Source organism: Rhinopithecus roxellana, chromosome 17 (assembly GCF_007565055.1).
Source record: "Rhinopithecus roxellana isolate Shanxi Qingling chromosome 17, ASM756505v1, whole genome shotgun sequence".
Classification (NCBI taxonomy): Eukaryota; Metazoa; Chordata; class Mammalia; order Primates; family Cercopithecidae; genus Rhinopithecus; species Rhinopithecus roxellana.
In genome coordinates, this window is record NC_044565.1 from 40,775,269 (window position 1) to 40,789,757 (window position 14,489).

The following is a 14,489-nucleotide window of genomic DNA, read 5'->3' on the forward strand; positions in this document are numbered from 1 at the left end:
TGATATTGCCCATCTTTACCTAATTGCTACTATAGTGAAGTAAGCATTTTAATAATGCTACTAAATTGCTGCTTTAAAACAAAGCACTCATTTTAAACACTAATAAAGACTTTTAAAATTCATTCTCCTGGCTAAGCGTGGTAGATTATGCCTGTAATCCCAGCACTTTGGGAGGCCGAGGCAGCCAGAGCACTTGAGGTCAGGATTTCAAGACTACCCTGGACAACATGGTGAAATCTCATTTCTACTGAAAATACAAAAATTAGCCGGGCATGATGGCACAGGACTGTAATTCCAGCTATCTGGGAGGCTGAGGCAAGAGAATCACTTGAACCCGGGAGGCAGAGGTTGCAGTGAGGTGAGATCATGCCACTGTGCTCCACCCTGGGTGACAGAGTGAGATTGTCTCAAAACAAACAAACAAACAAACAAAAAAACAAGTCATTCTCCTGTCCCAGTTTTACAAAGTTTTAAGCCATGTACCTCTATCTTAAATTGGTTAAGTCCCTAAGGTTTAAGCTAGAAGATAACTGTTTTCCTTTCATACATGTTCTCCAGAGCTACTGAAAAATGAGCAAATTAAAATGTAATGCCCTTGTGAAAATGAACATGTGTCTGTCTATATACTGAAGAACAGATTATTTGACTTTATAAAATATACTTCTAGGTATTTTTTCACACTTGAAAACAAACACGGCCAGGTGCAGTGGCTCACGCCTGTAATCCCAGCACTTTGGGACGCTGAGGTGGGTGGATCACCTGAGGTCAGGAGTTCAAGACCAGCCTGGCCAACATGGTGAAACCCTGTCTCTACTAAAAATACAAAAATTAGCTGGCCGCGGTGGTGGGCGCCTGTGATCCCAGCTACTTGGGAGGCTGAGGCAAGAGAATCGCTTGAACCTGGGAGGCAGAGGTTGCAGTGAGCCGAGATCGTGCCACTGTACTCCAGCCTGGGCAACAAGAGTGAAACTCCATCTCAAACAAAACAAACACATGTACTTAGTGCCTCTGATCAAACACAAAATCCCAGATCATACTTTCTCCTTTTTCACTTGGAACCAGTACAATGGAAGCTTCCCACCAAGTTAACGAAATGTACTCAAAGTTCTACCTACTGGTCAGTATAGAAAACATTTTATTTCTGACAAACCCCAACATCTCAGAAGCATTTTATCAACTCCTCAGTTACCAAACAGGTTGAAGAATGCTATCTTTGAGGACTCTAATGTTGACTCATTTACATGTTGAATGGGCTCTTTAATCTAAAATAAACGTCTATCCTATAGTACAAGATTAGACTTGCTGCTTCCTTATTAAAGAAAAACTCCACTAGTCACTCCAAAGAATCTATTTATATAATAGGGTAAACATGGATATAGAAGGAATTCCTAAAGATACTCTGAAGGCTGATTTAAAAGCAAGAGATTATTAAGCAGAAATGCATACACATCAAGTATATAAAATTTAATCAAATTCCTTACTAAAGTTTTCAACGGTTGAAGTCAGGTGATAATTATTCAGTTCTTTCATAATCATTCATTTTTGCTCAAATAAGAGTATTTGTAGAACAAATCCCAACATTTCTGAATAAAGGGAAAGAGTCAGCTAAGACAACAGCTTTGCCAAGGAAGCTACAACTTGGTTATGTGATTTTATTCTTATCTTTTGCTGCTATATAAAAAGGGAATAATAGAACAAACATTTTTTCCTTGTTGTTCTTTACTTCTAAGACTCTTTTCATGTTTTCCATGGTACAAGGTAAACATTAGAATTTACATTTCGGAGACCTAAGGGGCAAGGAACAGGAGTGGGACCTGGAGGATACGGCTCTCTGGCAATTCAGGAATTTCAACTCAATGGTAAAGGGCTTGCAAGAGAAAATGGACTGCTATTTCTCCACTTGCTAGATGGCATCCCGTGAGTCCTATAATACACAAAGTATCTTCCCCACACTACTCAATGTACCATTTTGGGTTTTTCCTACTGGACCTACTAAATGCTGAGTGAAATCTGAAGAAGGTGGTAGATACTAGCATTCCTGGCTGTGTAATCTTACACATTTTCATTTTAAATATAATAATTCAAGCATAATCCATATTTAAAAAATTAGACTAAGGAGAGACAATAAAGGTTTTAAACGTTTCTCTTTGAAAAGATGGTATCTTACAGTACATACAAAAATACTCTGAAAATACATACGACTTCATTTACAAAACACTGAATCAACATATTACAAGAATTACATGGTTATGGATTTTAATAAACTGAGCATGCATTCATGAAACTTAAAAAATATTAAGAAATGCATTGAAAAAAGCAGCGTAAAAAAAGACAACTCATATAGTTAAATAAAAATTACAAAGGTCCTGAGCCAATTAATGGTTGGTAACAATGTCATTCAAAATGCCTTTAGGTTTCAATAAAATCCACTGCTTATTTCTGCATGCCTAGTCCGTGAAGAAACTATTTGAAGTTGTGGCATAAATAATGGTCAGGAATTATCATGCCAAGTTAATTTTACACCTCAAAAATACAAGTTTGCCATACTTAAAGGTATCTTATTGTTGATGCTGGAATGAGTTGCTCCTCAGTAAAAAATACCAGTCAACTAACAAGAATGGCATGAAATAGGATATGTAACAATTTTACCATTCATATACTGACTTTCAGTATCCTGGTTATATTTTGATTTTTAATAAAGATGCATTTCAAAGGCCTCCATGGGAGGCAATATATAAAGAATTTATGGTGCCCAACTCTTCTGTAATCACTGGACTAATCTTCCCTGGTAACTATGCAACATTTGGATAGAAAGGCACACAAAAAAGTTTAAATATTTCATGTGCCAATCTGGAAAAAAATAATTTAAATCAACAGAACAGACAGTACATCTACACAAATGAGGAAAGCAGAAAAGATACCTCACATTCATTTCTCTCAGGTTTCACAAAGTGGCTTCAATGCTAAAGTAAATGTATTCACATTTGGAAAATACAAGATAATTTTTTTGTTTGTTTTCAATTTTTTTAGCTCTATACAATGATCACAAGACAAAAAACAAACAAACAAACAAACAAACAAACAAAAAAAAAACAAAACAAAAAAAGGAGTTCAGGACTTGTTATCAGTGTCCAAGTGGCTAAGAACTGGTTCCCATAACAAGCATTGAAAGTTAAGGCAGTAAAACCCCCAAATGCAAAGCTGTAATACTGTAGATGGCAATTTGACAGCAGGTGATCCTCAGAGAAGTGTATGTAGCAATCAGTGAGAGAATGCTACAGCATCTGCAGGTCAAAGTGTGATAGTTCAAAAACCACTTCAAGGTTATTAGGCTGAAGGCTGTAACGTTCACCTTATTTCACGTATGACAGCCACTTCTATTTGAAAACAAGTGGCTGCATCTATGCCACTAAATGACTGCTTGTTCACTTAAGTGAGGAGGCACTGCTTTTACCGATTAAGGGTCAGTCGAATGGAATTTTTGATGACACGGATGTTATTTGCTGGAACTGGAGATGATGAATCTGGTAGTTCTTTACTGGGTAGTCTCTGTTAGAAAGAAAGAGGAAACAAAAAAGGAAAAGCACATCATATATATTATAAAGGCCCAGCTAGAAAGTCAGTCACAAAGTTTTTCTCCCAATCTGTCTAGCTCCTAAACACTCAAGTATGCAATGAATATTTCCTTCCAGTGTTCATAGGGAACTCTTGCTTTCAGAACTACTACTTCTTTTTACAGTCAGAGGTGAAAAGCAGAGGGATAAGAGAAAGGGCAGAAGTGGCAGGAATGTGAATATGTACAGGAAAAGAGGAACTGCCATGCCTGGATCGAGAAATGCATAAAGAACACAGTCCTTAAGGTCAAGCAAAGAAAAAAAAAAAAAAAAAAAAGAAGCGCATGGTGACTAAACAGGAAGCTCTTGGGGTGTGAAGTGAAAAATGAGTGTGTGTAGTAGAGAAAAATTTAATATCTGAGAGTTATGTTCCTCAATTTGTTTCTGTAATACATTCATGGAGAAGAACAGACTCAATCTCTGAGATACTTAAGTTCTCAGGAAAACCAAACTTTGTACTTAGGCTAGATAACTTTGATGGTTATGAAATTCAGGGACATCAGTTTGAGGGACTCTGAGGCCACTAAAGATTATTACATAAAGAAGGCAAAATCTAGGACCAGGCATGGTGGTTTCACGCCTGTAATCCCAGCACTTTGGGAGGCCGAGGTGGGAGACTCACTTGAGGTCAGGAGTTCGAAAGCACTCCACTACAAATACAAAAATTAGCCACTACAAATACAAAAAGATCGCGTCACTGCACTCCAACCTGGGCGACAAGAGTGAGACTCTATGTCAAAAAAAAAGGGGGGGGGAAGGCAAAATCTAGACTTGTGTAATGGGGATAGTTTCTTGTCAAGAGATGACTGCTTAATTCTCCTCTTGTTTTACCTTGGCTAAGCCAGTATCTGTATCATATCTATATGCATTAAAACAATTATGAACAATTTCAGATATACAAAGAAGTAGAGAAGAGGGCAATAAGGACTTAAATGCCAAAACCAAGTCTCAGACATTATTAAAATTTTGTTGCAATTGTTTGGTGTACCCACTTTCCCTTTAGACTTGATATATTAAAAAGTCCAGATATGTCATTTCACTCTTTTGTACTTTAATATCCATCTCAAAATTTGTTCTTCCACCATCACACATAATTACATATTCATATTTTTTGTAATGTAATCTTATGTTAAAGGCTCAAATTCTACAAATAATAGCCTGTGAGTATACTATTTTGCTTCAGAATAGTTAATACATCCTGGAGAACCTGGCAGGGTTAACAGCTGATGATGAGAAGCACTTTACTATTTAATGGCGGGGGTGGGGGTGGTAAGAGGGGGGTGAAAATAAGCCATTCTGTTCACTACAAACTCTCAGAGAAGGGCTTTCTCTAGTTACACAAGGCTGGTTTTTGAGTACTTGCTTTTTAGCATACCACACTTAATACTACATACTATTAGTTATAAAAGTAATTCTTCAAATAATCAATTTAAATTACAATTCAGGGGCATTTAGCTCATGTTTTAAAGGTACTTACTATATATACCACTACATTTGGTTCCTTAAAATATTAACACATATGGTTCCTAATTGTCAAACCTATGTTTTGACAGTAAGCAATAGTACACAACAGAGATATACCTCCAGGTGCCTGGTAAGAAATTAATGTGCTGAGCATCCAACTGCTTCTTTAAAGATTAAAAAAAAAAGGGTGAATATAATCTAAATAGATAATAATTACTTGTCTTAAACTACTGCCTCTTTTTTAGACTTTTGAGGTACCTACATTCACAACTATATACTTTGCTATATCCAACCCAACTATATATACTGCTAGTCCTTGAGGACAGGGACAAAATCTTACTTTTTCCCAGTGCTAGGCTCTTGATAAGCCTTTTGTACTTGTAGATTACCTATGAGTTTTTACCTATGTACTGTATCTGTGAACAAGACTATTTTGTTACCTTTTTGCGTGATGTATCAATAGTTGGAATAGGCATAGATTCTCCTCCAATGGCATCCTAAAAACAGAAGAATCAACACAAGTGAAAACTAACTTTCCTATATGCAAACACTTATTTCTACTTAAAACCTAACTAAAATCTGACAGTAGATCTAATCTGACCTACTTTCTAACATGGCACTTTTCCTGATACATGGCACTTTACAGTAAATATTCTGAAGCACACTATTAATATATTTACCACTGATTTTCTTTTTCTTTCTTCAGCAGCGCGGGGGTCCTTAAATGTTGATTCAAGTCGAATAAACTAAAATATAAACATTGAAATAAACTGCTATTATGTACCTACAAAAAACCATACAAATCTATATAAACTGGAAGACTAATTATCGGTTACGCTATTATAAAAATTACTATAAATATGGGTTGGTAAGAAAAGATAATTTAAATTAGATTGAATTCAACTGCCATCGTTAATTTCTACAGTTTGGGTGATCTTTTTGGTTAAATCAATTCAGATTCTAACAAATATAGTTTTACTACCACCTACTGGAGGCAGGGCATATCAAGCACACAAGAAATGGGATTTTGTTATCAGTAATGACTTCTGTAAGTCAAGGAGAAACTCAGACCAATCATTCAAATTTTCAGACACATTAGTAATTTCAATTTAGGATGAGCAATTAATATTGTTCCTTTAATATTTGGGTAAATATTCTTTTCAGTCAACTCCTAACAGAACACCAAAGCTATGGAAAATTGTTTCTTTAGTATTAACTATAAAAAATATCAACTACTGAATCACCACAAAAGTTGTAACTTTACCTTTTCTATGTCTTTCAACCTCTTAGGAGTCCCATCTATGGATGGGGAATGGGCTCTCTTGGGTGTAACAGTCTTAGTTATATTTGACATTCCATTCAGATGCGGTTGTCCCTGGGCAGGGTTGTGAGGTGTTGTGATTCTAGGAATGACATTTCGTCCTACTACGGTAGGAATGGTACACACAGCAGGGGATGATACAGCTTTTACTGAGTCAACTTCTGAAAAGGAGAAAAGGATTTTAATAATTAAACATTTATGTAATTTTTTTTTCTTGAGACAGGATCTCTCATTCCCATCACCCAGGCTGCACTGCAGTGGCTTGATCATGGCTCACTGCAGCCTCGACTTACCAGGCTCAGGTGATCCTCCCATCTTAGCCTCCCAAGTAGCTAGGACTACGGGTGTGTGCCACCATGCCTGGCTAATTTTTTGTAAATAGAATTATTAATACATACAAGTTTAGATACCTACTTGCACCAATGACCGGAATGGAAAGTCCTTGGGCTGGTGGTACACTCAGTGGCTTCTCCACAATTACAGCAGCAGGCTCAGCACTATTCCTAATGAAAGTGTTAAATTATCATCAATAAATGATTTAAATATTACTTTTTTTCTCCTTTTTTGAGAACGGCCTCACTCTACTGCCCAAGTTGGAGTGCAGTGGCACAATCACAGCTCACTGCAGCCTGAACCTCCTGGACTCCAGTAACTCTGCCACCCCAGCCTCCCAGGTTGCTAGCAATATAGGTGTGTGCCATCATGTCTGGCTAATTTTTAAAATTTTCATTTTTGTGGAGACAGGATCTCACTATGTTGCCCAGGCTGGTCTTGAACTCCTGAGGCTCAAGCAATCCTCCTGCCTCACCCTCCCAAAGTGCTGAAATTATAGATGTGACCCACCATGCCTGGCCCCATTAGTTATTTAAAACACTCTTTTTTGCAACATTTACCACTGCCATCTTTTTTTTTTTTTAGACATGGTATTGTTCTGTCACCTAGGCTAGAGTGCAGTGGCATGAACACACGGCTCACTGCAGCCTCAACCTTCCGGGCTCAAGCAATTCTCCCACCTTGGCCTCCCGAGTAGCTGGGACTACAGGTGTGTACTACCACACCGAGCTAATTTTTGTTTGTTTTTGTTTTGTTTGGGATGGAGTCTTGCTCTTGTTGCCTAGGCTGGAGTGCAATGGCACGATCTCGGCTCACTGCAACCTCCACCTCTTGGGTTCAAGCGATTCTCCTGCCTCGGCCTCCCAAGTAGCTGGGATTACAGGCACACGCCACCACACCCTGCTGATTTTTGTATTTTTAGTAGAGATGTGGTTCTGCCATGTTGGCCAGGCTGGTCTCAAACTCCTGACCTCAGGTGATCTGCCCGCCTCAGCCTCCCAAAGTGTTGGGATTACAGGCGTGAGCCACTGTGCCTGGCCAATCAATTTTTGTATTTTTTTGTATAGACAGGGTTTCACCATGTTGTCCAGGCTGGTCTTGGAACTCCTGGCTCCAGCAATCCGCCTGCCTTGACCTCTCAAAGTGCTAGGATTACAGGCCTGAGCCACCATGCCTGGCCACACCTGTTGGCTCAGGCCTGTACTTTAACATTTCATTGAAATAAAAGGGGGGAAAAAGGCAGAGGAGCCAGTAAGAAGAGAAAAATTTAAGCAAAAAATGTGTACGTTTCTGTGTACCTATCTAGTCCCATATGCTCATAAGCCTATACCATCTCCCACAGGATTACCGCGAGTTATTTCTAAACAAGAAAGTGACCAGCAGCCTGTAAAATAAAATCTTTTAACAATTTAAAAAGGCAGTAGCAGAGGTATAGAAAAGTTCACATTACCCTCAAATAAACTGAACAGAAAACCAAAAGGACACATTTGAAATAAAGACAGACCTTTCTGTTTCTCCTACAGACGGGCTATCAGACTTGGACGCTGGAGAATTAAAAGGTGTTCCATTATCAGTATCTCTGGAGCTATCCAGACAACTGCTATCCAGAGATGATCTTTTGGATAGAAGTCCGCCTGAGCTTCGACTGACATCAGAGAGACTTTGCTGAAAGAAGGGAATGATTTTAGGATTTCAAAATGCAAATGAGAATATAAAGACTGGTTTCAATTCTGACAGTCACTTAAGCAAATTATCTCTTGTGATTAATGAAAATGAGATTTTAGTCCTAGATTGAACTGCCTATATCTTCCTTATTTTTCTCAATAGGTTTGGGAGCTGTTAAGAACGCAAATTTGGTCCCAGATCATTTGTCTGAGTAAAGCCATACTGGAGGGTTAAGATTACAAACTCAAACTCACCTTTTTCTTCTTTTGAAGAATTTCTGCAGGAAGGTAGTGGTGAAGTTGTTTTTTCTTTACATGAGTTGCTTCAATTTTCATTCCCTCCTTTAGCATATTTATATTGTTTGCCTGTCTGTATACTGTAACAATGTTAATATGTTAAATGGGAAACTTCTTTCTGAACCAAGAGTTCTGCCTAATTTTTCTGAAATGCATACACCTTTACTATCTCCCTGCTATCACCACCAGCCACCCACCCACAACCCTCTCACAAAACAAGTATTTTTAATACATTTCCATCACATCACAATCCTATTCATGAATCCACTAGTTTTTCTTTTTTTGAGATGGAGTTTTGCTCTTGTTGCCCAGGCTGGAGTGCAATGGCGCAATCTCGGCTCACCACAAACTCTGCCTCCTGGGTCCAAGTGATTCTCCTGCCTCAGCCTCCCAAGTAGCTGGGATTACAGGCATGCACCACCACGCCCAGCTAACTTTTTGGATTTTTTGTAGAGGCAGGGTCTCTCCATATTGGTCAGGCTGGTCTAGAACTCCCGACTTCAGGTGATCCGCCCACCTCGGCCTCCAAAAAGTGCTGGGATTATAGGCGTGAGCTACTGCACCTAGCCGTGAATCCATTAGTTTTTTCATGTCTACCTTCTAAGACTTTCTCATAATCAAACCTTATTAACAGAATAAGTATATTTAAAAAAAGGTATTTTCCAGATTTTATTTTCTGATATTTTCCCAAAAGGCAATCTCTCCTTATAATTACTTGCCCAAGTCTAAGCTACTTCTTTTTTTTATTTTTTGACACAGAGTCTCACTCTGTCACCCAGGCTTGAGTGTAGTGGCACAATCTTAACTGACTACATCCTCTGCCTCCTGGGTTCAAGTTATTCTCCTGCCTCAGCCTCCCCAGTAGCTAGGACTAGAGGTGCATGGCACCACACCCAGCTACTTTTTGGAATTTTTGTAGAGACAGGGTTTCACTGTGTTGGCCAGGCTGGTCTCAAACTCCTGACCTCAAGTGATCCACCCGCTTTGGCCTCCCAAAGTGCTGGGATTACAGGTGTGAGCCACTGCACCTGGCCTTCTAAGCTAATTCTTAGGCCAAATATCCAAGATGCAATTCAAGCTGTCCTCCTCCTCCATGAGAATTTACTACTGCAGCTACCACACCAACCACAGAATGACAGACTTCAGGAACCATCTTACAAATACATCCTTATTGTACAGTTGAAAAAAGGAGGCTAAACAGCCTTGAAAGCCTTGCCAGGATCAGAATCCATACAGCCCTACATTCTCATTCTAGTGCTTTTCACACCTTATAAGAAAACAGCTTTTATTAACACACAAATTTCTTAAAATGTTTTAATTGTAAATATACCCAATGAGAAAACAGGTTTTATTAACTACCACACAAATTTCTTAATATGTTTTAATTGTAAATATACTCAATGAGACACTGAAGACAGGGATGGGAGGCTTGTTTTTCACAGCAAGTACTGTGAGATGTGGTAAATTATTTAATCTCTTGGGGCCTCAGGTTTCTTCATCTGAAAAATAGTATCTTATAAATTTATAATAAACTATGTCCCAATCTTCTTTTTAAAAAATTTAAGCCCAAATTAAAACGGAAAAATCTATGGCGAATGTTTTTATTCCAGATTGCTTATAAAAGAGTTACCAAGAATGCTTGTTCAAGTTGTAGATTCTCTGGCTCCCTCCCCAGAGTGTGATTTAGTGGTTCTAAGGTGAAACATAGGAATCTGCATTTTCTTTTTTCTGAGATGGAGTCTCGCTCTTGTTGCCCAGGCTGGAGTGCAATGGTGAGATCTCAGCTGACTGCAACCTCTGCTTCCCAGGTTCAAGTGATTCTCCTGCCTTAGCCTCTGGAATAGCTGGGATTACAGGCGCCCACCACCACACCCGGCTTATTTTTGTATATTTGGTAGAGATGGGGTTTCACCATGTTGGCCAGGCTGGTCTCAAACTCCTGACCTCGGGTGATCCTCCTGCCTTGGCCTCTCAAAGTGCTGGGATTACAGGCGTTAGCCACCGCGCCCAGCCAGGAATCTGCATTTTCATAAATATGAGGGCTCTTTGAAAAGAATTCAGAAAACCCAGATGAGCCAAACCAATACTTTTAATAGTATGAATGTATTCCAGATTCTTCAAGATAAATAACCCCAAATTTATAACAGATACATTAAGATATTCCAGAGTTGTGACTAGAGGGCTGGATGTGAAAGACATACTTTTCACTGATCCTGAAATATATTCAGCAATTCTGTACTTACTGATATTTATACCATATCAAAAACATAAAAGTCTGGCCAGGTGCAGTGGCTGACATCTGTAATCCCAGCACTTGAAGAGGCCAAGATGGGCAAATTGGTTGAGCCCAGGAGTTCAAGACCAGCCTGGGCAACATGGCAAAATCCTGCCTCTATTTAAAACAAACAAACAAAAAACCCATAAAAATCAAGTTTTTATTTTTTGAGAGAGGGTCTCACTTTGTCACCCAGGCTGGAGAGCAATGGCGCAATCTCAGCTCACTGCAGCCTTGACCTTCTGAGTTCAAGCGATTCTCCCGCCTCAGCCTCCCAGATAGCTGGGACCACAGGCACAATACCTGACAAACTTTTTTTTGTATCTTTTGTAGAGATGGGGTTTCACCATGTTGCCCAGGTTGGTCTCGAACTCTTGAGTTCAAGAGATTCACCAATCCCAGTCTCCCAAAGTATTAGGATTACAGGCGCTTGTGAGCCACCGCGCCTGGCAAAAATCAAGTCATCTTTATTACTGTGATCACAAACCCTGGTTGTACATACAAAGAGCTTTCCTTTCTTTGTGTTTTAAAACAGATAACATTCAGCCAGGCGAGGTGGCTCACGCCTGTAATCCCAGCACTTTTAGGAGGCTGAGGCAGGTGGATCAGTTGAGGTCAGGTATTCGAGACCAGCCTGGCCAACATGGTGAAACTCTGTCTCTACTAAAAATACAAAATTAGCCAGGCCTGGTGGCACGTACCCGTAAGTCCAGCTACTTGGGAGGCTGGGGCATGAGAATCACTTGAACCCCAGAGGCGGAGGTTGCAGTGAGCTAAGATCACACCACTGCAGTCCGGCCTGGGTGACAGAGTGAGAGACTCTGTCTCAAAAAATAAAGACTTGATTTTTATGGGTTGATTTTTATTTTATTTCATAAAATAAAACAGATAACATTCACATGCTACAAAACTCAAAGCATTGAAGAGTATTCAGTGATGTCTCCTTATCCTGCACCCTGACCTAGAAGCAACGAATCTTGCCATTGTTTTTAAACTAAGTATCCTTCCAGAGATATTCTATGCATTTGTAAGCAAATGTGTATTTATCTTTTCTTTTTATGTAAATAGCACAGTGTACACAGTGTTCTGTAATTGTACCCCCCACTTAATATACCTTGGAAATTGCTTCATAATGCTTTTTTTTTTTCTTTGTTTGGAGACAGTCTCACTCTGTGGGCCAGGCTGGAGTGCAGTGAGGCGACCTCAGCTCACTGCAATCTCCTCCTCCCAGGTTCACGCAATTTTCCTGCCTCAGCCTCCCAAGCAGCTGGCAACCACCACCACACCCCACTAACTTTGTATTTTTAGTAGAGACAAGGTTTCACCATATTAGCCAGGCTGGTCTCGAACTCCTGACCTCAGGTAATCTGCCCACCTCCGCCTCCCAAAGTGCTGGGATTACAGGCGTGAGCCCCGCACCCGGCTCCTTTCCTGTTTTAACAGCAATATGGATATGCCATGTTCACTTAACCAATTGTGGAACTTTAATAGGTACAGCCAGCCAGATTGTAGGCAGATGACACTGAGTAATAGCCAGGTTTGAGAGTCACAGCTCTATGATGATGAAGTCTTACCTGTATCAGTAAATGACTGTATATCATATGTCAAGTCTATGTTGACACTTTCTGCATTTTCTACTCTCCGAAAAATTATCCCAAGGAACCACATTGATACGTAATTGTTGCTATAAAGTAAAATTTAAGAATTTCCATTAATTATTATTATTATTTTACAATTTTACAGATGCTATTTCATAATTAAAACTTGGTCTCTATGTCTCTATCTCACAAATACAGATTTCAGTGGTCTGGCCAGATTCTTAAAAGTGACATCCAGAACTGGTAAGTTATCCCCCTGTTGTTCTAAGAAGGATTAAGTGGCTATGAAAATGACTTACTAAATATATTCTTAAAGATGCTCCAAATATTGTGATGGTGTTTTGCTGGGGTTTGTGGGCTACCAAAGTAGTTGCGTACTTATTTTTAATGCCTAGACACTCAAACTCAAATATATAATGTGTCATACTCCCATCAATGCCTGTTAAACAAAAATCTCATAATTACTCTGAAATGATGCATATGCCAAATAACATTATTTAAGAAATATAGTATTAAAAAACAATTAACTTACTCTTTATGATGTTCCTTATTCCCTGGGAATGACTGGGGATTCACATGGGCAAGAGTAATAAATTCATTCCGTTCCAAGTTTCCAACAAGTACACGGATTTTAGATTCTACTAATCCAACCCTAAAATAAACAACACAATTTATCTTACATCTACTTTAAATTTGAAAGTTACACTCAAGTAAACCAAACAGTATATTAACTATGAAGCTTTACATGTTCATTAAAAAATTTCAGGCTGGGTGCTGTGGCTCACATCTGTAATCCCAGCACTTTGGGAGGCAAGAGCAGGCGGATCGCCTGAGGTCAGGAGTTCAAGACCAGTTTTGGCCAACATGGCAAAACCCCGTCTCTACTAAAAATACAAAAAAATTAGCTGGGCCGTGGTGGTGGGTGCCTGTAATCCCAGCTACTTGGGAGGTTGAGGCAGGAGAATCACTTGAACCTGGGAGGTGGAGGTTGCAGTGAGCTGAGATCATGCCATTACACTCCAGCTGGGGCAACAGAGCAAGACTCCATCTCAAAAAAATAAAAAAGAAAAAAAAAAATTCAGGCCAGGTGCAGTGGCTCATGCTTGTAATCCCAGCACTTTGGAAGGCTGAGGTAGGTGGATCACCTGAGGTCAGGAGTTCGAGACCAGCCTGGCCAACATGGTAAAACCCTGTGTTTACTAAAAATAAAAAAAAAAAAATTAGCTGAGTATGGTGGCGCACACCTACATTCCCAGCTACTCTGGAGGCTGAGGCAGGAGAATTGCTTGAAGCTGGGAGGTGGAGGTTGCAGTGAGCTAAGATCACCCCACTGCACTCCAGCCTGGGTTCCATCTCTAAATAAATAAATAAATAAATAAAATAAAAATTTCAGCTCAATATATTAGGAACCCCATTTTAAATGCCATTGTAAATACAATTTATTTTATGTCAACTTTAAATATGAAAGCTACACTCAAGTAAACCAAACAGCATATTAGCTATGAATCTTTACATGTTCATTTAAAAATTTCAGCCCAATATACTAGGAACCCCATTTAAAATGCCATTGTAGTAAATGACAAGTTAGTAGATTTCTGTGTGTTCTTTTTTTTTTTAATAGAATAATCTATTTAATGCATTCCTGAATCTAAAATACCTTGCTTTAGTTAAGACTATAAAACAGTCATGGCTTAGGGCATGAACAAAAACTACTGGTTAATCTAGTCCTGAATCTTTTTCTACCTTCAAATCTTATGTCTCAAACCTAAGGCTAGGCTAGGCCCATGCTTGTTAATCCCAGCACTTTGGGAAGCTGAGGCAGGAAGATCACATGAAGCCAGGAGTTCGAGATATAAGATTAAAAAAAAAAAAAAAAATCAGCCAGGCATGGTGGCATGGGCCTGCAGGCCCCAGCTACTTGGG

The 14,489-nt window shown here is 39.3% G+C and overlaps 1 protein-coding gene across 2 annotated transcripts in view; it reads right to left on the reverse strand.

Annotated features, from left to right (window-relative positions):
- Positions 1–2,125: 2,125 nt before the first annotated feature.
- PAPOLG (poly(A) polymerase gamma) overlaps positions 2,126–14,489 on the reverse strand; it is a 41,763-nt gene continuing 29,399 nt past the window's right edge. For both annotated transcript variants that reach the window (XM_010377570.1, XM_030921557.1), the window contains exons 14-22: positions 13,099–13,218; positions 12,543–12,652; positions 8,652–8,773; positions 8,237–8,397; positions 6,814–6,902; positions 6,343–6,560; positions 5,759–5,824; positions 5,519–5,575; positions 2,126–3,549 (exon numbers count right to left, since the gene is read on the reverse strand). In XM_010377570.1, coding sequence (XP_010375872.1) covers positions 3,451–3,549; positions 5,519–5,575; positions 5,759–5,824; positions 6,343–6,560; positions 6,814–6,902; positions 8,237–8,397; positions 8,652–8,773; positions 12,543–12,652; positions 13,099–13,218 — 1,042 coding nt within the window. In that variant the 3' untranslated portion in view covers positions 2,126–3,450. The remainder of the gene's footprint in view (positions 3,550–5,518; positions 5,576–5,758; positions 5,825–6,342; positions 6,561–6,813; positions 6,903–8,236; positions 8,398–8,651; positions 8,774–12,542; positions 12,653–13,098; positions 13,219–14,489) is intronic.